Source organism: Pipistrellus hanaki (genome assembly GCF_964339955.1).
Source record: "Pipistrellus hanaki genome assembly, chromosome: 7".
NCBI classification, from domain to species: Eukaryota; Metazoa; Chordata; class Mammalia; order Chiroptera; family Vespertilionidae; genus Pipistrellus; species Pipistrellus hanaki.
The window spans coordinates 83,356,657-83,380,184 of NC_140509.1; the positions used below are offsets into that span (position 1 = coordinate 83,356,657).

General features: G+C 53.0%; 1 protein-coding gene across 7 annotated transcripts in view; it reads left to right on the forward strand.

Annotated features, from left to right (window-relative positions):
- TIAM2 (TIAM Rac1 associated GEF 2) overlaps positions 1-23,528 on the forward strand; it is a 151,307-nt gene that overhangs the window by 118,715 nt on the left and 9,064 nt on the right. For 5 of the 7 annotated variants that reach the window (XM_084889395.1, XM_084889394.1, XM_084889397.1 and 2 more), the window contains 6 exons: positions 1,587-1,690; positions 16,923-17,102; positions 18,682-18,750; positions 19,242-19,367; positions 19,868-19,976; positions 22,511-22,690. In XM_084889395.1, the coding sequence (XP_084745521.1) occupies positions 1,587-1,690; positions 16,923-17,102; positions 18,682-18,750; positions 19,242-19,367; positions 19,868-19,976; positions 22,511-22,690 (768 nt within the window). Of the gene's footprint in view, positions 1-1,586; positions 1,691-6,823; positions 7,275-11,075; positions 11,277-16,922; positions 17,103-18,681; positions 18,751-19,241; positions 19,368-19,867; positions 19,977-22,510; positions 22,691-23,528 lie in introns of those variants that run through there. The other 2 variants (XM_084889399.1, XM_084889400.1) reach the window with 2 other exon arrangements.

Genomic DNA, 23,528 nt, shown 5'->3' on the forward strand with positions numbered 1-23,528 from the left:
AAAAGGAGTCGGTCACCAGGGAGACGGGTTATGCCCAGATGCCCTCAGCCTCCGCGGCAGTGGGTGATGGAACCACCTAGAGCTGCCGCCTCCTCTCGGGTCCAAGCCTCCAGCCTCACAGGGAGGTGGTTCCTGCGATGTACCCTGTCCAGCTGAGCCTCAGAGAGGACCCACGTTGCACCCCAGGGCCCCCGAAGGCCACCCCAGTGACTCCCAGTGAAGCCCTCCCTCCTGGGTGGGCGGGTTTTGGCAGGAAGGGCATCAGGTGTCTGGGTAAACGTTTCGCCTTTGTAAGCCGTCAAAAGGGAGTTTTCAGCATTTAGCTTCCAAAGACTCAGAATTCACAGGGCACCTGCTTTCCACATCACCACGTGGTTTTCCCCAGCACCACCTAGTTGTGCAGGCTCCCCGCTCCTTGAGCCTGAGGCATCGGTGAGACCTTCAGGTCCTGTAGCCTTTGTTTGGCCACCTCTCAGTACGCAGCTGACATGTGGCAGGTGCTGTAGAGACCTCCACCAATCAGTGCAGCCGCGTGTGGCCTGCTTCCCGTGCTTGGTCAGCTCCTTGGACATGCTGGAGCTTTAGGTTACAAGGCGCCGGCAGCAGCAGTGCAGATTCCATGCTGTCACTTGGCCGTGTGCTCTGCATGTGCAGACCAGTATCTCTGTCCGTGAGTTCCACCAACCTCCTCAGGCTCCCACGGCTTCTGAAGTTCTCATATGGGCCATTGTCCCTGCCCTCAGCAGGCTGAAGAGTTTGCCAGTGTCTTCTCAGCCTTGATCAATTCAGACAGGAATGAGATGGATCACTTCCTGTTGTGGTGACCGGGATCCAACACCACCTGGTTTCACCTCCTTGAGGGGATAGTCTCCCAAATACCAGAGTTAGAATGATAATCTACGTCACATTTTGATAGAGGCATGCCTTTCTGTCTTTCTTGAATGTGTTATTTTGAGAACCACTGGGAAAAATTGTTGAGGTGGCATGTATGAAGAGTTGTAGGTTGGAAAACCACATACTCTACTTAACCCTGACCCTGGAAGTGAACTAAGTTTTCTCTTCCTCTTGGGATTTGCAGTTTAGGATGAAGTTGTGTTGATGCCAGAAAAAGAGGAATTATACTTACAAATGAGCAGGTTGTGGGTTGAAATAAGAATCTGTGATATTGCATCCTTGGTGTTCCAAGACATCCCTGGCAATTTGCCCTCACTTAGCCAAAAATAGGCAAGTTCCCACAGTGGTCACTGCTGTTTTATTTTCGGTCCAAATACATGCTGTAGGACCAGAGTTTAGTGAAATACAGTTTGCACACAAATGATGAGAGTGGCAAGGTGTTTAAGCCATAGTTTGGGTCGGTCATTGGTCTCCTTTGACCAAAACAGACAAATGTTGCTTCTCCAGTTAGTGCTGTTTCAGACCAGCTATGGGCGAATTGTAACTTCAGAGTCATAAAGACTGCTGTGGTCTGCCTTCTAGGCTGTTAGTCGTTTTTTCTTTCCTTCTTTTGCTGTCTGAGCCTTTAGGCCAGTCATGGCTATTCCGTGCAGGTGGCCAGACTCACAGATGCGTTTGTCACTTTCCGACAGATTTCAGCAACGTCCCCGACATCACCACAGGCCTGAAGAGGAGCCAGACGGATGGCACGCTGGACCAGGCTTCCCACAGGGAGAAGATGGAGCAGACGTTCAGGGTGAGACGCTGTCCCAAATCTCACACGAGGACCCCGAGGTGGGAAAAAGAAGGTGGAGTTGCCCCATCCTTAGGTGCAGCAGTCGTTACAAACCTTATCCCTAAAGAAAATAGTTCCCATATTTATTTGAAATGAAGTACTAACAGGAAACATTGCCTGAGTAGCCAGATCCACCTTCATGCTTCTGGGAGCGTCCCACAGAGCCGCCAACATGGCCATCTCTATGTGAGGGCAGTTTTGGCAGGAAACTTAAGCTTGGGTGTTCTAAAAGTCATGTTAGATTACTATTCTTTTCTTTCCTACCTTTTTTTTTGGGGGGGGGAGGAGGGGGCAAAGATCAATTATATTTTGAGTGTTGTCTTTTTTGTTGTGGTAAAATATATGATGTAAAATGAACCACATCCAGCATGGTCAGCGGTGAACCTGAGGCGTGGTGGTGAAGGATTAAGGGAAACAGACAAGAGAATATAGCTGGGGCCAGGTGGGACAGTGTTTTCAGATGGAGAGATGATGACACAGCCTGCAAGCAGAATCTTAATTTTAGAGTCAGATCCCACGAGGCAGAGCAAGGGCGTGGTCAAGATGTTTGCAATGTTCTCTCAAGTTTCAAATCTACTTAATTTCATGCACCTGAACTCTATTGAGCTTTGTTTTGGCAGCACTTGCTGTACCTCCCGCAGCCCACATCACTCAGACACCTGGGACCACAGGTTCAGACCACGAGATCAAGTTTACAATCATAGCCTTTGGCTATAATTGTGCTGGGAGGGTTTTGCCCTCCAAGCTGGGACCTGCACAAGGCTTTGCCACTAGAGGACCATGCCGTCTCATTACTCTGAGGTCTGAACCTGTCCAAACACTGTAGCCACTCTCCACAGTAAAATTGGCCATCTTAACAATTTGTAGTGTTTATTACAGTGGTGTTAGTACATTCACAATATTGTGCAACTATTACCCATTTCCATAACTTTTTCATCATGACAAACAAACTTTTTACCCATTAGACCAGGGGTCCTCAAACTTTTTAAAGTGGGGGCCAGATCACGGTCCCTCAGGGAGCTGGAGGGCCGGACTATATGAACTACTAATTCCTACTGTAACACCTTGGCTGCGCTCACTGCCCAAAAAACCTGGCGGGCAGGATCAGACTCCCCTGGGGGCTGCATGTGGCCCGCGGGCCGTAGTTTGAAGACCCCTGCATTAGACAATGCCTCCATATTCAACCCAGCCTCCCAGCCCCTGGTAACCTCTGTATCCTTTCTGTCCCACTTGCCTGTTCTGGGTGCCTCATTTTTGAGTAATCATATGACATTTGTCCTTTTGTTTCTGGATTATTTCACTTCGCATAATGCTTTCACAGTTCATCCGCGTGGATGTGTCAGAACTTCCCTCCTTCTGATGGCTGAATAGTATTCCACTGTATGAATATACTGCATTTGTTTATCCATTTACCTGTTGGTGGGTAATGCTTTGGTGAACAGTGGCATACAACTACCTGTTTGAATTTGTGTATTCAGTTCTGGGTATGCTTCTAGGAGCGGAATTGCAGGTCATATGGTAATTTCATCTTTCGCCTTCGTGGGATTAGCCCCACAGTTTTCACAGCGCCACACCATTGTTTTCCATTCCCACCAGCAAAGTACCAGCATCCAGGTTCTCTGCACCCACACTTGTTATATTCCATGCTTTTCCTACATTTTTAACTGTTCTTAGCTGCCCTTTCAGAATGGCCTGATTGACACAATCGCTTTTAATGCACAGTCTAGTTTTAACTGAATTTGAAATTGTACCTGCATTACATTCCTTGCTTTTGTCTTAAGTGCGAAATAAGAATGGAGGGACTAAAAGCAATGGCAGCTATTTAAATAAAACTTATAGTAGAACCACAACCCAGCTGGGTTTAGATTAGCACTACCAGGAGCCCGTCCCTTGGTGAGTGGCCATGTGGCACACTCTGGTGCCTGGTGACAGTCCCTGTAAGAAGGTGGACCAGGTTAGAGTCCGGCAGCCTCGCCTCTGACCAGACAGTCCCTTTCTTTTCACCTGTACGCACCCCCCATGTCCCTGTCCACCTCCGACCTCCCCGCCCCCTTCTCTTCCCCATTCCTCATGCAAAGCAAATACTCAGCTGCCTTCCCTGGTCTGGTCATGCTCCCAGGACTCAGTCTCTTTTGCTAAATTGGAATCATCCATGTTTTTAGTCTTACTACTCTGTTCTATCGCTGGTGAGTTATTTACTTCTGAAAACCCAGTATTGTGGCTGGTACTCGTCTCTTTTCTGTTTCAAGATAATAGACACTAGAGCATCAAACAGATGTGTTTTGATTGCTTTGTTTTAAATGTTTTATAAAAAAGCAAACATTTCCAAAACACTCAGAAGCTGGTCTGTCTCTTTAAGATGAGTGTGCCTGTGGGCCCTCACAATGGGGCAGCCTGGGGAAATCACATAACACTGTAGCGACAATGACCTCCTCCCTGTTTTAACCAGTGCAAGTTATACATTAAAATTCTTAAAAATATTAACTTCATAAGAAAAGTACTAAATTTGTAAACACCTTGAAGATTCAATGAGATAAGTATGCATATTACCATGTGAAGGCCATTTCCAGCTCTTCTCCACAATATCTATCTAATACTTTACAATATCTATCATAACGAAACATAACTGTTACACAATGAACACTGGAGCATCCCTTAGAAATTGAGAGGAGGAGTGAAAGCTGCGGTTGAGCTTGAAATGGGGGCCATCTGAGCTTTAATTTTTATTGTTAAAATGGCTCAAGGAGGAAGCAAGTAAATACCAAAGAACATCTTAAAAAACAGTGAAAGAGACTATTAGCATGTTAGGCTTTCACTGTCAAATCCCTCTCACGTCTAAAGGAGTTACTTCACCTTTTCAAATTTGAAGACACCTCTCAATCTAAACCAGTGCATGTCAGTGCAGTAGACAAATCCTAGTGACATGCCAGGCAGTCACTCTGCTCTCACGTTCTTGGTTCCTTAGGAAAAAAGAGTGAGTGGTCATCCTAAGTAACAAGCATAATGGATAACAGGGAAAGACCATTTTGAATTGTAGTGAATTCTGATTTATTTTTATTTACTTACTAGAGGCCTGGTGCACAAATTCATGCACCAGTGGGGTCCTTTGGCCTGGCCTGTGGGATAGGGCCGAAACTGGCTCTCGGACATTCCCAAAGGATCCCAGATTGCGAGAGGGTGCAGGCCAGGCTGAGGGACCCACAGGTGCATGATTGGGGCCAGGGAGGAATGCAGGAGGTTGGCCAGCCGGGGAGGAACTGATGGCTGGCTCCAGGGTGTTTTGGCCCATCAATCCCGATGGGCTGGACCCCAGCAGCAGGCTAACCTATCGGTCAGAGTGTCTGCCCTCTGGTGGTCAGTGCACGTCATAGCGACTGGTCAACCGGTTGACTCTCTGCCTTCTGGTAGTCAATGCAAATCATTTTGAACAGATGAGCGGCCTTAGCATATCATTAGCATATTACACTTTGTTTGGTAGAATAGATGACCGGATAACCAGACATTTAGCATCTTAGGCTTTTATTATATAGGATTTTATTTTATTTTTTTACGTATCCTATAACATCAGGTTATATCTCAGAGCATCCTTTTCTGTTTTCCAAATGGTGATTTGAGAGTTTTGTCTGCGTGCCCGGTGTGTCTGTGCCTGGGCGTGGGTCTTTCTGGGTGACCCTGGCGCTGCCTCGGGATGGTCTCACGATGCCCACAGGAGGTGGTCACCCTGCAGAAAGTCCTGCCTCTGTGTCCCCGGCTCCCCGCTCTGGCCCACCAGACCTACTCAGGGGTCATTAACTTCTTTTCGGATTAGGCCCTGCTTGGACCAGGGCTGTTTGGGATATTTGATTAACAAAAATCTAGACTTGAGAATACGGAAGCATTCCCCTTGAAAATCGCAGGCAGCCTGGCTGGGTGGCTGCAGCTGCGAGCAGGGCTTTTGACAGCCCCACAATGTCTGCAAATGGCTCTTAATTGATCGCCGCCTTTCTCCGGGGGCACCCATTACTGTCACAGCCCTTTGTGCTCCCCGTCAGCCTCCCCTGTGTGGGGGAGGCGGCTTTCTCCCGGTGTCGCTGGCAATTAGCTCGCACTCCTGTTTGGAGTCTGAAAGGAATAAACAGCTTCTTTCTCGGCGAGGAGGTGGGTTGGACGAGTTTCTGGCCCCTTTCTGAAAACTTGGGGCGTGTGCGGCAGTCCCCACAGAAATGCTGCTCTCTGCCCTCCGAGCCGGCGGCTGCAGCGAGGTGGCCCCGCTTCTGTCACCTCCACCTGTGCCTCCCTCAGCGCCCTCCCAGCGGGGAGCCCCGGAGGCAGGGAGCACCTCCCACAGCCCTGGCGCTGCCGGGGAGGAAGAGCGGGTGGCGCTAGGACGTCCTTGAGACTGTGACTTGGAAGAACATTTGTGTGTTTTTTTTAATTTTTTTGTTGCCTGGGGATGAGAGTGAGAGGGAACGGGTGGAGAGCCGGAGCACGCGTGTCTTACTCACTTCCCAGCGGCAGGCTGGAGCGTAGTCCTCTCTCCCCGAGGGAGCAGGTGGCAGAGCTTGCCCGTGGATGCCCAGCGGGTGAGTGAACGAGGGTGCGGACCCCCGGGGGTGGGTGCCTGCATGGGGTGCTCTCTCCCGGGTCTGGAAAGTTGGTTCACTCTACAAGGTCTGCAGACTGTGAGGCAGCTGAGAGGTGAGCCTTCCTCCCCAGAAGGGTTTCGGACAGGGACCCTTGCGCACTGTAGGTCTGTAAGGATGAGAGACTTTCTGGGGCTCCTGGGGATTCTGTGGGGCCGTCACCTTCCTCTCCTCATTCCGAGGAGCCGCGGCTCTTTAAATTGATCTGGGGGGGAAAAATAAAAATAAATTGATCTGGGCAATTTCTCTGTCCTCTTAAAACATGAAGACGCAGAAAATCCCGGGGACATTTCCCATACCGGCTCCGTAGAACGCGTTTGACGGGAGAGAGGAATAATCGGGGGCTGTGAGTGATTTTAGGCTTTTTGTGAAATTTCCCGGGAGCACAGCTCACAGTCTCACCGGGCTCGCTGCTGTCGGGGAAAAGCCACACACGCCAGGCGTTTTCCCACCAGGTAAGCGAGTTCCCCCTGACGGAACGTTTCCCAGCCGTTCCGAGGGGCTTTATGTAAGCGCCGGGTGGCTCTGGCGGGGATTATTTTCGTAGTTTGTGGGCGTGTGTGGATGGAACAGCGCGCCTCGGGAATCTGGAGATGCTCAGCGTGCTCGCTGCGCGCTGTGCTCTTTGCAACCGAGCCAGGCGGGAGCCGGGCTTTGCCCGATGACTTTTCCAAGGAGCACAGAGGGCTGTGCCCTTGTGGTTATGTTGTAGGTGTGCTTAACAGTGACTGCCGGCTCACCCGCTCAGCTGGACCTCTGGCGTGTTTCTGTGTCACGGGAGCTGCTTTTCAGAGCTCAGGGAACTGAGAAGCCAAAGAGAAAGAAAGAGATTATTGGGCATTGCTCCCTCCAGCATGCTCGAGTTAACCCACCGTCCTTACCTTGCTCTGAGTCTCCGGCATCATTTCCAGCTCTGTTTGGCTGTAAGATGTTTTTGTTAAGAAATAATTTATTTGTAAGTACTGGCCTTTCTACGTGGCTGTATACTCACCATGGCACCTTTAAACGCACGTTGTCTGCCATAACCCCCAGGTGACTGGCCCGAGAGAGCATCCTCAGAGCAAACCCGTGGTCCTTGGAAAACAGCCTGGGGTCTGATGCCTTCTGGCCGTGAGGACCATTGTCGGGGGCTGGATTGCAGGCAACCTCTGCTGGTCGGCACTGGGATCACGAGAAGGACTCTTGACCTGCTGGTTGGAACCCTGAATCCATATCCTGGTCCACCAGGGGTCCCCTGTGAGACCTGAGACAAGGTCCCCAGCTCTTCTAAGCTCTTGCATCCGCATCGATAAGTACAAATAGCAGTGCCACCAACCCCGGGTGGTTCCGAGGATCGGGGGTGACTGGAAGCACAGAAATAAGGGCTTATGAGGCGAAAGGTCCCCCTTCCCCATGGGCCTCACAGAGGGAAGTGTCTGAACGCTTTCCCCTCTGCCCACTGGTGGGACTGCCACCACCCTCTCAGCTGCCTGCTAGTCTTTTTGTTGTTCTTAGTCCTCATCTGAGCATTTTCCCATTGATTTTTAAAGAGAGTGGAAGGGACGGGGAGAGAACGAGAGAGAAACATCGATGTTAGAGAGACATCGGTTGGGCACACATGTCCCAACTGGGGCCAGGGATCTTGCCTGCAACTGAGGTACGTGCCCTTGACCAGAATCAAACCTGGGACCCTTCAGTCCAGAGGCCGATGCTCGAGCCACTGAGCCAAACGGGCCAGGGCACCTACTAGTCTTGTGGAGGTTAGTGGGCAGACCCTGCTGAGCTGTCCCGAGAGATGAAAACGAACTGGAAACCAGGGCCGTGGCCATTGAGTCCTCCTCGCTCTGTGTCGCCTGCACGCAGACAAAGCTGCCCACCCTCGAGCGTGGGTTCTCGCCGAGCGCTGTGAATTGCTGACTCGGGTGCAGGGCTGCTTCCAGGGGAACCAGTGCGCTAGCTGTGGGCGCCCCGGGCCGGAGAGGGCGGGAGGCTGCGCTGCTGGGGCGGCTGAGACATGGTGCCGGGCCTTGCAGACTTTCTGTCTTCGGACAAGAGGCAGCTCAGGACCTCGCAGGCGCCAAGGACGCAGGCCGGGTCCCCGCTGAGCTGTGCTCCCAAGTGCGCTGTCTCCGTGTCCGGCCCGCGGGTCCCTCCGGAGGGGCTGGGTGCGGGCGGGGACGCGGTCAGTGCCTGGGCTTCGCTCGCATTGTTCCCTGAAAGGCTGTCTGATCTCTGTGGTCAGTGGATTGTTTCTCATTTCCCCTTTTCTTAGTTTCTCGGGTTAGTCCTGCTCTTCCCGGATCCTCGGGGCTGGCGTGTGGGGAGCTGCCAGCTCTGCTGGGCGTGGCCGCAGGGGACACAGCTACCGTGGGCCACAGAGGCCTGTCTCTCTGCTGCTAAGGACCGCTCACACCTGCTGGTCAGCAGGTGGAATGAGGAATGACTGCAAGCACAGATATAAGGGCTGATTGGGCTAAAAGTCCCCCTCCCCACGTGCCTCTCACAGACACATCCATCTGAACGCTTTCCCTCTGCTCACCGGGCATGCGGCCACCCCCAGAGCCCGTGAGAGCAGGAGGGAAGGAGAGGAAACCAGCTCCCAGTGCAGATGTGGGGGCCCAGCTGAGCCCAGCAGTGAGCTTGGGGTGAACCCAGAAGCGAACTCCCTGAGCCATGGCCGCCCTGGGCCGGGGCCGCCCTGATCCGTGGCCGCCCTGATCCGTGGCCGCCCTGTGGCCTCCCTGTGCAATGGCCGCCCTGAGCTGTGGCTGCCCTGGGCTGTGGCCGCCCTGGGCCGTGGCCGCCCTGGGCCGTGGCCGCCCAGGGCCGTGGCCGCATGGCCAGCAGTGTGGGAAGGGAGAACGTGCCCGGGGAAAGGAGGATGGACAGCAGGAGGGACTCTTAGGGGTCTTGCTGGTGGTGACCTCTCTCCGCTTCCTCTCAGCCATGGTTGCAGGGCAGGGTCCTCAGGGTTTAGGTGGGGCCAGGTGTGTCCCTGGACACAGCAAGCTGACCAGTGGAAGGGGGCTGCAGTCACTGGCAACATGTGGGCTGATCAGGCCCCCCCACACACACACATTGGTGAGGCTCCGGCGCCGGGACTGCTGGTAGACCAGCCCGGCTGGCACAGGGGCCACAGGAGGCTGTGGTGTTACATAGGCGGATGGTGGCATAGGCTGCATGTTCTGTGCTAATAGAAATAAATACACGGTGTTCAGGCAGTGGCGGCCTGGAGCCTGGGCCCGGTCTGGAAGGCAGGCTGCAGGGTCTCTGCTCTGGAGGCCTGGGGCAGCCACACCCCTCCCCCGGCTCTCCCTTCCTCTCCCTCCCCCCAGCTCTCCCTTCCTCTCCCTCCCCCCTGACTCACCGTGAAGCGGGAAGGGTTAGGGTCACGGAGTCCCTTTCTTCCTTTTCCCGAGTAACTGGCTTTCCGTTCATGGGGCTGGTGCCCTTCTAGCTCTTTCTTCCCTCCTTCCTTTTCCACCCCTCACTTCCTTCCTGCCTTTCGCTGGCCCCTGCGTCTCACTCTCCTCCACACTTTCCCTTTTCATCCTGTTTTTCGGGGGGGGGGGGGGCGGGGGAGAAAAAAATCATCCAGAGTCATCTTTGGAATCCCAACACGAAGAAGAAAGGAGGAAGTCATGTGGAGGCGGGAACCACCCAGCTGGGCTGGGGATCAGGCTGCGGGGGAGGGGGGTTGGCTATTAATGTTTTATGAGTTTTTTCTTGAACGTGCTAAGAGTCATGGAGGAATGTTAAATAAATAGCAACCTCCCCCCCTCCCCCCCAAAAAAAGAAAAATGACAAATACATATTAGGTTGAAACGAGAAGGGACACTATTGATGGTGGTGGTTGGACATCCCTGGATTGTTGAGCACCAATCACAACATTGGAATTTTAGCATTGTAAAAACTTTTCTGTAATTAGTTAAAAAAAAAAAAAAAAGTGATGGGGAGCAGGACATGAATTTGTTTTTACCGTAAAGAAGATGTTACAGGACTGCCTTTGGTCAAACAGACAGCTGTCCGGCGGCCAGGGGCTGCTTAGAGCGCAGTCCGGGCTGCTCGGTGCTCCCCGCTGGTCTGAAGGAACAGCAGGCAGGCACGCCCTGGTTGTGGTTGGCCACTGCTGAGCGCCACGAATCTTTTCTCTTTACTGTTTTACCGAGCCCGGGGCCGCTGCTCTGCTGCTTGTCCATTCCTTTTCGCTCCGGGCTCGCTGGCCAGCGGTGGAGAGTGCCATGTGATGCCTTCTTCCCGCATTCCGTGCGCTTCTCCGCAGGGACTGTGGTCAAAGGGAACCTGGGTACCGGAAGGCGCACTGAGGTCTCAGTGTTTTGTGTGTTATGCCTTTCATTACTCAGAGCAGAGTCTCACTTTTTAAAAAATGCATTTTTTAAAAATTGGTTTCAGAGAGGAAGGGAGAGGAGGAGAGAGATGGAAACATCCATGATGAGAGAGAATCACTGACCAGCTGCCTCCTGCACGCCCCACACCGAGGATCAAGCCCACAACCCGGGCCTGTGCCCTGACTGGGATTGAACCACGACCTCCTGCTTCATAGGTCAGCACTCAGCCACCGAGCCACACCGGCCGGGCCAGAGTCTCACTCTTTAATACGGTCCCAGCCCCACAGGGTGGCTGCTTTGACTTAAAAAAAAAAAAAAAAAGTTGTGGAACATTGCTCTGCGTCACACTGCAATTTCCTCTCTGGGCTCGGCTCCGAGGAGCCCGGGTGCCACCCTGCGTGTGGGGCGAGGCGGCCGCGGGCGGACGGGCCGGGAGCAGCTGCCCACGAGCCGTCACACGGGCCACGTGGGGCGCGATCACCACCCGCTCCCGAGAGGCAGGCTGGGGTGGGCTTTGCTGCCCTTGGTCACAGCATGAAGCACAGGGCCGCCAGGGCTGTGTTTGCCACTAACAGGGGAGACAGGAGGAAACCCAAGGTATGTGCTGCGAGCCCCCTCCGCCGATCCTGCTGCCTCCTTTCGCTGCCTCTCCTCCTCCTCCTCCTCCTCCTCCTCCTCCCTCGGTTTGCTTGTTCCGTCTCCCTTCTCCTCGGTGGTTCGCCTTCCTTCACTCTCTAACTCTGTGCTGCACCTGAGTTCTCTGGGGTTTGCAGAACACAGAGGTCGGAGGAGGAAGTGCTTGGATGTGCAATTGCCTCCACTTCTGGCCGGTGTTTGCGGAGAAACCACAGCCTTGCCTCACGCAGGGGTCCTCTCCCTGCCCCCCCGGCTGCTGTCAGCTGGCCTTGGAATTCTCTAATCCCACCCCCTGCATTCAGCCGCAGGAGAAAGGGTGAGCGATGAGCAGGCTGGCCCGGGGACTGCGGGCATCGGGCGGGGCGGGCTGTGCCCGGGCCTCCTCTCTGTGGCCCGCGGAGGCCTCGGTGAGATGGCTTTATGTAGATGCGTTTCCAAGATAGAAAGCCAGTCCTCTCAGGTGAGATTTAAAAATAATTTTCTCTGTCGGATGCTTTATCTTTTTAAAGATTTTTTTTTTCAAGGTAGAGTTCCCCACGGAGCTCCGTTCTTGCAGAATTACATTTACAAAGACCCCAAGTAACAAAAATGACCCCATCCCCAAGGGGGTAAAAGTGTCTTCATAAGTGAACTTTTCGTCCTCTTGCTTTGATATTCTTTGCTGCTTTTCTTGCTCTCTCTTTGGTGGTGGGAGAAGCATTCCAAGAAAAAACGCCACCATTCAACATCAGAAATATTGGGTTAAAACACAAGTCTAGCAGTAAGTGTCCTAACAGTGTCTGTGTTGCAATTTCCTAATATCTCCAAAATATTTGCATATATTCCTAGTATATCTTTCCAAAAATATCTCCTAAGAGGAAGCTATTATATGGCGACAGTATGTCCATGGTGACATAATAAATAGACTGCTTGGACGATGGTAGAGTTACAATAAGAGCAAAGCAGGACAGACTGCCTTAGTCCGTGTCCCAGGGGAGCCCACCGTCCGTGAGGGTTGGAAGACCCAAGGCTTAGGATCCAGAAGAAGCTGGACCAAGCCAACCAGAGGGAGCCAGCCGGGACACAGCTCTACGACCTCCCGACCTCCCGGAAGCTGATCTGAGATGCCAAGCAATGTTAACAAGGCGCTGGAATCCTTTCCTGAGCCTCTTGGATCTGCTCTGGGAGCTGAGTCCTTGGTCTGCCTGTGGTTTTTCTAGGTTAGGGAGCCGTCACCACCCAGGAAATGAAGGAGGCGGCCGGGGGCAGGCTGGGCACAGGCAGTTGGGCAGACAGGTCTGAGCTGTTAAACCCAAGGGAGCACGGGGCCTCCTGTCAGGGTTCAATGTAAGTCCTTGTGAGCATAGACTCGCCTGGAAAGTTGATGGCTAACAAATTTGTCCAAGCTCTAGTCTGTCAAGAATTTGATTAGAATCGGTGTTATTGACACATCTTCTCTTCAAAGAAAGCAGTGATTTTCAACCTTTTTCATCTCGTGGCATATACAACTAATTGCTACAATTTTGGTGGCACATCAAAAATATATTTTTTTGCTGATCTGACCAAATAAATAGGTGTAATTTTGATTAATGCACATTGGATAGCTATTGGTCGTATTGGTTGCTGTCATTTTTCTTTATTTGACAGTCTAAGGCAGGGGTCTTCAAACTACGGCCCGCGGGCCACATGCAGCCCCCAGGGGAGTCTGATCCTGCCCGCCAGGTTTTTTGGGCAGTGAGCGCAGCCAAGGTGTTACAGTAGGGATTAGTAGTTCATATAGTCCGGCCCTCCAGCTCTCTGAGGGACCGTGATCTGGCCCCCACTTTAAAAAGTTTGAGGACCCCTGGTCTAAGGGAAAAGAGATTGGTGCCCCTGACTAGATAATCAGATAGTGCATGTTTTAAAAATACTTGTGGCACACCGGTTGAAAATTGCTGAAACACGGTGACAAAGAGAGAAAAATAGTCTCAACTCCTAGTACATTCTAAGACCATGTAACATTAAAGACCAAACTTAAAACAAGCAAACCATCCAAACAAACAGTTAATAGTACTGTACATCAATGGCCAAGAATCAAGTCAAAGACACAACCCTTGAGTAGAAACGCTGTGTGTGAGAAAACCGGCAGTAAGCATGGAAACCACCCAGAACGCCAGAGTTCAGTGGAAACGTTAACCATTAAAGGGAGCGTTATTGTCAACACACAAGTTCACACGGACTGATGTGATTCTCAGAACAAAAGCTGGTTAGAAAAAATGGAAGGAAGAGAATAACAACGAAGCTGAGACCTGACATCAATGCCCGTGGGTGGGGTGTGGGGGGAGGAGAGCGAGGTAGATAAGGAGCCTCGTGGTTCAAGATGCTTTCCAAAAACACGAGCCGGAGGAGGCTGGTTTGGAGCCGGCTTTCTCCAGAGTGAACGTTAAACGGTACAGGTGATCACAGAGAGGATTTAAATACAGGTCTTCATGCCCATGTCCCAGGAAAAGCAGACGGAATCATCCGAAAGCAGCACAGGTGGAAACGGGCAGAGGCTGGCAGAGTCGTTTTTCTGAGGCCTGGCTCCGAGCCAGGGAGCCGCAGGTGTCTCTGCTCTGAAGGCACGCGGCACCGAAGGGCTGCTGCCTCCTGTGAAGTCAGATGCCATTTGTCGTCTCTGGGAAAAGATAGAAAAGTCATTTTTAAATTTATGTCTTACTCACGGAGAAGTTTCAGAACAAGGTGGTGCAGATTATTCTGAATTTTAATTCAGACTCAAAAGGAGAATCTTTTGTTCTGGGAACGTCTCTTTCTACCAGCGGTTGGCGAACGTTTCCTGTAAATAGGTGAGCCTCTGGCAGCCACTCAGCTCTGCATGGCAGCATGCAAGCAGCATGGACAGCAGGCAGAGGAATGAGCGCGGCCGAGTGCTAATAAAACTTTATCTGCATCAACACGTGGCGGCCTGGCTTTGGCCCGAGGGCCATGGCGTGCTGCCCCCTGCTCTCAGGCTCCGCCCGTACCTCCCCTGTGTGTGGCAGCGGGGTCACCGGTCTCTTGGACGCCACGCCTTTGCGTTCAGAAGTCAGGGGGAGATTCTGGCCTGCGCCCATCTTCCTGGGTGGGCAGGTGTAAGGTCAGCTTAGAATAAGCCGTGTCTTTTGCTCGGGTGGAAAATGGAAGAGAAAATGCAGCCCAGGCACAGGCTATGTGGCCAGGATGAGCTGTTTGTATGAATGACAGGAGGAGGACATGGAACGCCCGGCGCTGTATGTGAGAGATGCCGGGGGCCGTGGAGCGCTGTCCCGGCCCTGCACGTGCTTGGCAGGGAGAGCAGTCTTCTGCACCCCCTAGTTCTCGCCAAACTGGGTTAAAGAAAGAACCAGCAGAAGGCGGGAGCAGGCCTGGTCCGCTCTGGCTCCGGCTCAGCGGCTTCCTCCGAGGAGGGGACTGTGGTCTGGGAGCCACAGTCACAGGTCCCTCCCCCGGCTCACAGCTCTGACCTGCCTTCCCGGGCTGTGCTGCCTGCACACGGACTGGCTGCTCGGCTCACCCCTGCCACACGGTGCCCTCGCCTCCCAAGGCTGGCTTCCCGCTGGGTGGCCCCTGGCCCCTGCCTGCCTCCCGCGGGCCTTTGCACAGCCTTCGCCTTCTCTTCCTCTGCTCCCCATTCAGCCGCAGGGCCCCTACCCGCCCTTCCGTTTTGTGTCTCCCTGGAGCCCTTCCACGTGTGTCTGAGATACTGCGCACCCCGCTTTCTGTCCTCTGTCCGTGTCACCTCTGCCTGTGTGAGGGTTGGGAGCTTCATCTTTTGCTTCTAAGCAGGTGCTGAGTTAAACAACTGCTGAATAAATGGAACTGGATGGTTCTGGCCTTTCCTTCAGGGAACTTGGAGGAAATGTATTCTTCTGCACTTCTAAAAATAGCGGAACGTGGAAAACTGAGCTCCCCCAGCCAATTGTAACGGTTACTCCCCAGCCTGGCGCCGTGCGAGGCTCTGCAGGCTTAGCTCCCCGCCTCCCTCCAGGCAGGGCAGGGGAGCAGCCTGAGCGGGAGGAGCTGGCCCAGGCTCCCGGGGGCACTGGTGTAAATGTAAACCGCATGTACAGCCCCTCCGTTTAGGGCCCTGCCTCCTTTGGACCCCAAGTCATCCTCACGGCGCCCGGGGACCACAGCCAGCTGATCGGGGCGAGGGAGTGGGTGCCTCCTGAGCACTTCACTGTGGCACCTCAGGAACAACGCTGGCCATGGAAGCCTCGCCTAATGTGCCCTCTTTAAGTTCATCTCAGCAGAAGTGTTCGTAAAATGAATTCCGATTCTCTAAAGGCAAGAGACTTTATTTTTAAGATCTCCTTATTTTAACACCGCATTGTGAGGTGTGAATTCTGACATCCCAGCAAGGCAAAGCTGTCATCTCACCAGCTGCCATTTAACTTATGGTACATTTTGTCAGGCCTTATTTTATGCGCTATATGTGAGTTTAATATAGATTCCATAGAATTGGAAACTACTTTTCAGGACCGCAGAATTAGGTTGTCTGAGATGGTGGTGCAGAAATAGCAGGAGAGAGATTTCAAAAAAAGTGAGTTTTAGGGCCCGAGTATCATCATCTTGGATTGTTGAGCTCAGTGGGTAGAGCACCAGACCCGGCCTCCAGGGTCAGCGGTGTGGTTCTGTCTGCTGCCGCCTGCCTCATGAGCTCAGTCCACACACTCACCTGGCCATCCTTCGGTGCAGACCCTGGGGCAGGGTGATCTGGCGGTGCCACGCTGGCGAAACCAAGCAGTGCTGGCTCCGCTGATGGGTACCCCAGCTGTTCTCACTTGGCCCATGTGAGCGTCACTTGGGAAACTTTTTTCAGATGCCCACACCTGGGGCCCTAGAGACTGTGATTCCGTTGGTTTGGGCATGGGTATTTTTTGAGTTCCCAATCAAGCCAGTATGTGGCCAGGGTTGACACCCACTGGAGAGGAGGAGGAGGAGGACAGGATTTAGGGTGGGTGGGGGGTGGATTGTTATAGTCCCAGGTGCTCCCTTAGGATGCGCGTTTCCCGGAAGAGAAGGAAGCCCCTTTTGGCCGCACTGCCCTCTTCGGCGTCGGCTCTGTCACTCAGCTCTCGGCATGACCGGAGTGTTCCTTTAATGGTGAATCATAAGATTTCATTGTTTTAGGCAGGAGACATTTTGATAGGTCAGGTTGTCTTGATTGGAGCCTCACAGCCCACATCTGTTTTCTTGTTCTTGGGCAATTTGCCCAGAATGAGTGTGTTCTGACAGGTGTTAGCAGAGATGTGCTTGCGTTCACAGCTGAGGATAGAACTCAGTGGATCATGTGTGAGTCCAAGGAGAATCACTGGTACTCACACGTGGAGCTTTTGGAGAATAAATTCTATGATATGTGTCTCTATGTCCAGTTGGAAGCTAAGTGCCTGCTTGATGGCAGCAAGGAAGCATTGGGTGGAGATACTGAACGGTGTAAGCTCGGACCCGCCCCCAGCATCTAAGTGACAGAGTGGTTTGTGTGGACGGAACCATCTGCCCTGGATACGTCCCCCATGAGATCCCGGGCAGGGATGGCGACAGTTTGCGTCCTTGGCGGATAGTAACGACAGTGTCCTGTGCATTTCCCCACCTCTTGTCCCCTCGCAGAGTGCGGAACAGATCGCCACGCTGTGTAGGAGTTTTAACGCCACCCAGCCCAGCAGCATGGAAGGACCGCGGGAGGGCCAGGCCCCACCTCCGCGGCCCCTGGCCCGCCACCTGTCCGATGCGGATCGCCTCCGAAAAGTCATCCAGGAGCTGGTGGACACGGAGAAGTCCTACGTGAAGGTACAGGAGGGCGTGCCTCCCTGCTCTCTCTCCAGGCCTGTGGCGGCCAGTGGTACGGCGGCAGGGGTTCCTGGGTGATGCCCGCTGGACCCCGCCGTGCACTGGAAGAGAACGGCTGCAGAGGAGGGAGGGGGTGGGAGAAGGAGGAAATGCTTGGAGGACTCGGGAAAAATTAGATCTCGGCTCATTTGTTACCAAGGTAGCTTTCACTATGGAAACGGATGCTCCAGTTTGTGCGACGTGTGGAAGGGCGTCTGCGCTGGCTTAGTACCGGGGCACAGAGATCACATTAGGTGATGGGAACGAGGGCACAGCCGGTCTAAGGCGACCTCTGAGACGCCCCAGACAGGTCCCCCCACCGATGTCCCCTCATCACGGGCGTCCCCACACATCTTAGAGCCCAGAGAACCCGCTCGTTTGCCTCGGAAGCCCCTCGTGTCGGAGAGACATGGAGAATACAGGGGCCTGGGAGGGCAGTTCTTTGCTTGAAGTGTTGCCGAAGCTTCGGAACTGTGTGGCGCTCACTTGGCTGGCTGACTGCTGAGGGCAGCGTGGCACGGGCCTGGCGCAGCCTGCCCACCCAAATGGCCTGGGTGGTCCCCCTCCTCCCTCCTCTGGGCGCTGAGACAGGTGTGCCTTATGGCAGCTTTGACATGCCGAACCCCGAGGTAACCTCGGTATGCACACACACACACACACACACACACACTCACACACAAGGCAGAGCTGAGCTTCGCCTTTCATCAGTGTCCCTGTCATTTGGTCTGGATGTTACCAAACTCTATTCAGAGAACTCAGGAGAACGCCCCACACCTGAGGGGAGGGGAGTGAGGGGAGAATCCAGACGAGATTTCTGCATCCTCCTGGGAGCCATGGTGACCTTCCCCGCAGCCCTGGGCACCGTGATTGAGGCTGCAGAGCCCTCTGACAGCCGAGGCTAGCCGTGGAGCTCTCACTGGGAGTCCAAGGCCCTTCTTATCGCTACTGATGCTGCTGCTGCTTCCTGTCAGGCCACGCGGCACTGGGAGGTCGCTCCTTGCTGATGCTGGGGGAGCGGAGATGAATGTTATGGGCGAGCCTGCACTCTGTCCTCTGAGGGCCTGGGTGTCGCAGTCTTTGGCCCCGAGGGTCAGCGCAGACCTGCCCTCGTGTGTACGGCCCTGGGCAGCATCAGCTGGCACGAGGAATGACAACAGGCCGTCACTCTGATGACATAACCAGCACCCGCAGTCTCTTGTGACCCACACACATTTTCATGTTTTACTTCCTTCCCGCTGCTGACATTGAACATGGAGATTCATTCGTTCTTTCATCCAACCTGGACCTCTGCATGTGGCTTGGACATTTCCACCTGTGTGTGTGCCCTGGGCTGTGGGTCAGGAACGTCTCGTGTCTCCAGCTGCGGAATGGGTGTGGTTTTAACCTCTGAGCCCAGTGAGCAGTAGTGGACACTTTTAAGGTCGAGAATTTCAACGAGACATAAACTTCATGGTTCCTACGGGAGTCTGGAGCTGTGGGGTTGCTGGAAATGCGTGGGTGTCTTAAAGGCGTAAGTGCCAACGACTCTTCTGTCTTTTAGGATCTGAGCTGCCTCTTTGAATTATACTTGGAGCCGCTTCAAAATGAGACGTTTCTTACCCAAGACGAGGTAAATAATCACCTTCCCCCCCGTTCCTTAACCATGGGCCAGTCTCTGCCCTTTGGGGGACCCCCTAGGAGATTTTATCTACTGAACCCCAAACGTCCCAGACTTCAGGGGCTTCAGAGAAACCCAAGCGTGGCCTCCTCCAAAGCTGTGGACGTGGCCTCGGGTTAGCACACATGCAGGACGGTCCTTTCCGTAGAGAAGTTGTGGCCAGAAATTACTTTTCCACACGTGACGTTGTAAGGCTAAATCTCAGGAGTTACCTCCTACTTTCTTCCGTTTCCCCCCAATTTGGATTCTGAAAACTTCACACCCACTGCAAGACTGGCATTAGGGTTCTGGGGACGACAGCTGTGAATTCTCGGTGTAAAGTGCCCCCTAATGAGGGCGCCGTGTTCTATAAGGATGTCCTTCTGCCACCTGCCGTGCCGCAGGGCGTCAGAGCGGGCCCGGACCTGCTGCCAACACCCTCTTCCTCTCCCGTCTTCACGTAGATGGAGTCGCTCTTCGGAAGTCTGCCAGAGATGCTCGAATTCCAGAAGGTGTTTCTGGAGACGCTGGAGGATGGCATTTCGGCGTCGTCTGACTTTAACGTACTTGAAACCCCCTCGCAGTTTAGGGTGAGTATTCTAGAGGGCAGTCAAAGCATGGACGGGCGGTCTGCACACACCGTCTGTGCCGGCGCCTGGGTGCAGGCCACCTCCCACACCTGCACTCCGGCCACCTAACGGGGGTGCAGGTGACGGCCTCAGACCCCGGGCACTCGCTGCGATTCCTCCCCCGCAGGGGAAACCGTTCTGACCTCTCCCACCGAGGGAGCCCGTTTCCAACATGCGCGCCGGGGCTGGCGGAACCCTGCAGGGAAGCACAGACGGCATCCTGCATCTGAGCAGAGCCGGCTTCGTTAACGCGCCTCTCGGCGCCTTCCCACCCCCTTTGTCAGCGGTGTTTTCCAGAACGTCTTCTTGTCCTCTGATTGCTCCTCTGCAGCTCTGCCAGGGGAGCCCGGCTTATGGCGGTGGGCGCCTTCTCCGGGCATGAGAGCACTGGCGTCTGCAGGACAGGGCCCCGGAGACACCCCCGCCCATGTCTGACGACTTCTCTCTCTATCCCTTTCTAGAAACTACTGTTCTCCCTGGGAGGCTCTTTCCTTTACTACGCCGACCACTTCAAGCTGTACAGCGGATTCTGTGCTAATCACATCAAAGTGCAGAAGGTTCTGGAGCGAGGTAAGTTACTCCTAACCTTGGAAGCGGTATTCTTTATATTTTTGGTTGTTAACCAAGAATAAATGTGTACCTAACAAGGAGGAATAAGTGCAATTTTAAGGGATCATGTCCCGTTCTTGACCTTGAAGCTGGTGACATTAAAGGGAAAGTTTTTTTATTTCAATCTGTTGGCGAAAGTGGAAGTCCTGAGAGCAGAGATGTTGCTTTGCCATGTGTCACTCTGCTGTGGAAATACATCTGAATTACTTTTCACCACATTCCTTGATCTAAAAACGCAGAACCATAAGCCCCTGGATGGGGGTGGAAAACATACAGCATTCTCTTCCTTCTTATTAATCTTATTCTTAAGCCCGAAAAATTGCTGCAAACACCACCATCAAGCTCACAAGAAGTGAGCTGAGTGAAATGAATGCTTCTTGGGTAGAACTAGGGGAAAACTGTCAGTTGTTACAGCTCACCTTCTGCCACTGAAGCACCTTTCTTCTCTGCACACTTTTATCATCTCACTGGATCTTACTGGCTTCAGTTTTTAAGTCCGAGTAGACTGGGTAGTCAACCCTCATCGCTCTTCCCTTTAGCCAACAATAACCATTCCTCTGTGGAGCTGACAGAGGCCTCAGCTCTGGGCTCTGAACTGCAACGGGTCAGCTGGTGGGCTCACGGCCAGCACATGGAGTGGGCAGGCCAGCCTGTCTAGCCTGGAAAGTGTATTCAAACATTTGATGATGACCATGACCTTCTTTGGTGTGGAGGTGTTGGAGGGTGTCTTTGTGCTGCAGTCACCACCTTGTATGCTCAACTTGAAGTTCAACTTATTCCTGTAACACCCTAAACCAGGGATACTGAAGCGAGGCCCTTCTGTTGCTGAGGGCTTCTCTCAGTCCCTGCAGACCTCTCTAGGTGTGAGGTTAGAGTCTCTCGGATGTTGCCTCCCCCATTCTTCGGAATGCTCATTGCTGGTAGCAGAGACAAGAGGAGGAACCATCAGTGATGCAGACACAGGACTTCAAGCTCAAGGCTGAAATAATACCAAACAAATGCAGGTCCTCAGGAGTGTGCTCTGCTCAGCTCCCACAGTGGAAAACAGCTTAAGAGAACACATGTCATCCTCTTCAGGTTCATCGGAACTGTCTCCAGGAAAGGCCAGCAGGCTTACATGTGTACTTGGAAATAAGATATGAACCTACCGAAGCTTGAACTGTGATTACGTCATAAATGTCCAGGATGAAAATGACGCCCCCAGCATTCGAATGCCTTCTTCAGAGTTCCGGATGGCCCCCTGTGATTGTTCCTATTGTGATCTGCCACCTCTAGAAGCCAGTGAATCAGAGCGCCCCGCCATGACGGTGGCCCACGTTTGAGGAGGGTTCTGTATTTGAACTTTGTTAATTGTGTCAACAGGGTATTGGCAGCCAAGCTAAGTTCCAAGCCTCTTCTCTCTGTCATCAAATGCTGCTTAATGGCATTGTCAGAGAGGACCTGGAGTTTGCCAGTCCTCTTTCTCAAAACCAGGGGAAGGTGGACGTTAGGGTTTTTCCTGACACTGAGTGTTTCACCAGCTCCACTGGCTCAGCTCGGCCAGTTGGTGTTGATCCAGAACTTCATCCCGTCCTAGAGCAGGCTCAGATGCAAATGGGAGCCCGGAGTGCTTCACGTAAATAAGACCCAGCCCAGATCTGTGTTCTCTAGTTCTCCACAGAGACCTGACTCCACTGGGGTTTCCTCCGAACCGGTGGTCTGCTCAGTTCCTCCGTCATGAAGAAGGGCCATCTCACTATCCACTGCGTCGGATAGTCTCATTCAGATGGCACTGCATCTCCTAAAAGGCGTAGACTTTGCCTTTCTGACAAAACTCGAAAGAAGAGTAGATCTTCATTCAAATTGGCTGAATTGCAAATAGCTGGTCAACCAGCGCCTGCAGGTGGGATCAAAGCAGTTGTTGGTGTGTTCACCGGTTCTCTCGAAACTCAATGCCCTCGGATTCCTGAGCACGCCCTTCAGGACACTGGACTCAGAGCGGAGAGGCAGTTCTCACTGCCCCCTGTGGAAGCTGAGATTGTTCAGAGCTGGAGAGGTGAAGGCTGCAGGGCTTATCAACTTATTTTAAAGGAAAAAGATACTGCGCTATGAATAACGCATTAAGTAACCATTTGTGTTAGGACTGGAGAAGTGCTGGTTTCTTTTGCTGTATGAGTCTTTTGGGGAGTATGGTAACATGGTGGTGTGGCTTCAGGATTGTTTGAACTCACTCGTTAGGTTCCTGTGATGGTCTCTCACGGGTCAGTGTACCCTCTGGTGTGTGGACTCTGCTGTTCTGACAGTGAGGAGGCTCCCTTGGCCCCGGGAGCTGTCACACTGGGCTGCTGGATCCAGGCTGACAGCTGGGTGCCTGGCCCTGATGCGATGGGGACCTTACTCAGGAGTGGCTTTAGGACATAGGCATGCACGATCTGTAACTCCATAGAAACTGGATAGAGTAGGAGGGCCACCACCCTGCTGAGCTCTCTAACAGTCTTTCACCCATGTGCTTGCAGCCAAAACTGACAACGCCTTCAAGGCCTTCCTGGATGCCCGGAACCCCACCAAGCAGCACTCGTCCACGCTGGAGTCCTACCTCATCAAGCCCGTGCAGAGGGTGCTCAAGTACCCGCTGCTGCTCAGGGAGCTGGTGTCCCTGACGGACCATGACAGCGAGGAGCACTACCACCTGACAGGTGAGGCCGGCGGGGCCGACCAGTCCCCCCGTATATGAGAAAACATCTCTCAGGGCTATGCCAGTTAATCTTAGTGTTAATATGTGGAAATGTTAGGTATATGGCCATCCCTTCAGAGGGACAGAACGTTTGGCAAAATGATCTCATTGGAGAAACCCCAAGCTAATCTGGAGGGATGGTTCCCTTTTCATTTTTAAAAGGGGGTAGTGAGCCCAGGGACGGGAAAGGGGTTAACTCGGGTCACTTGGTGAGCAAACAACTCTGAGGATGGAAAACCAGGCCTCCTTTCCGTCTCGGTGAGTTCTGTGGCTTCAGTGCTGCTGGTGGAAGCGCTGGCTGCGGCTCCACCTTGTGGAAATGTCTGCGCAGAGCCGGACTCAGAAACCAAACTCCTAACGACAGGTTAGGCTTCAACGAGGATGCTGCTGTGTCTTCTGTTGTCACCCGGCACATCATCAGCCTGAGACACACCCTGTCCGGTACACAGGGCCCCTCAGTTTGATGCAGCAGAGAATCCCTGAGAGGGAGACTGTACCGGATTAGAGAGAAACAGGCATTTGTGTTCCACAAATCAGAGCCAGGGGGGCAGCTAAGCCACATGTAACAAACCCCGTGGAGATGGAAAAACTCACTACATGTTACCATCACTGAATCATAAACACCGAGAAGAGTGTGACTGAAACTGGCTCCTTTACTACGACAACCATCCTTTCACATCATAAGTACCAAGGACGACATATTTTTGTATGAAAATTAAATTGTATAAGTAATTTACGCAAATTACGATTAGTGTTGTAAATACTGTATGTTCATTTCACATCGAGATCTTTAAAAGGAT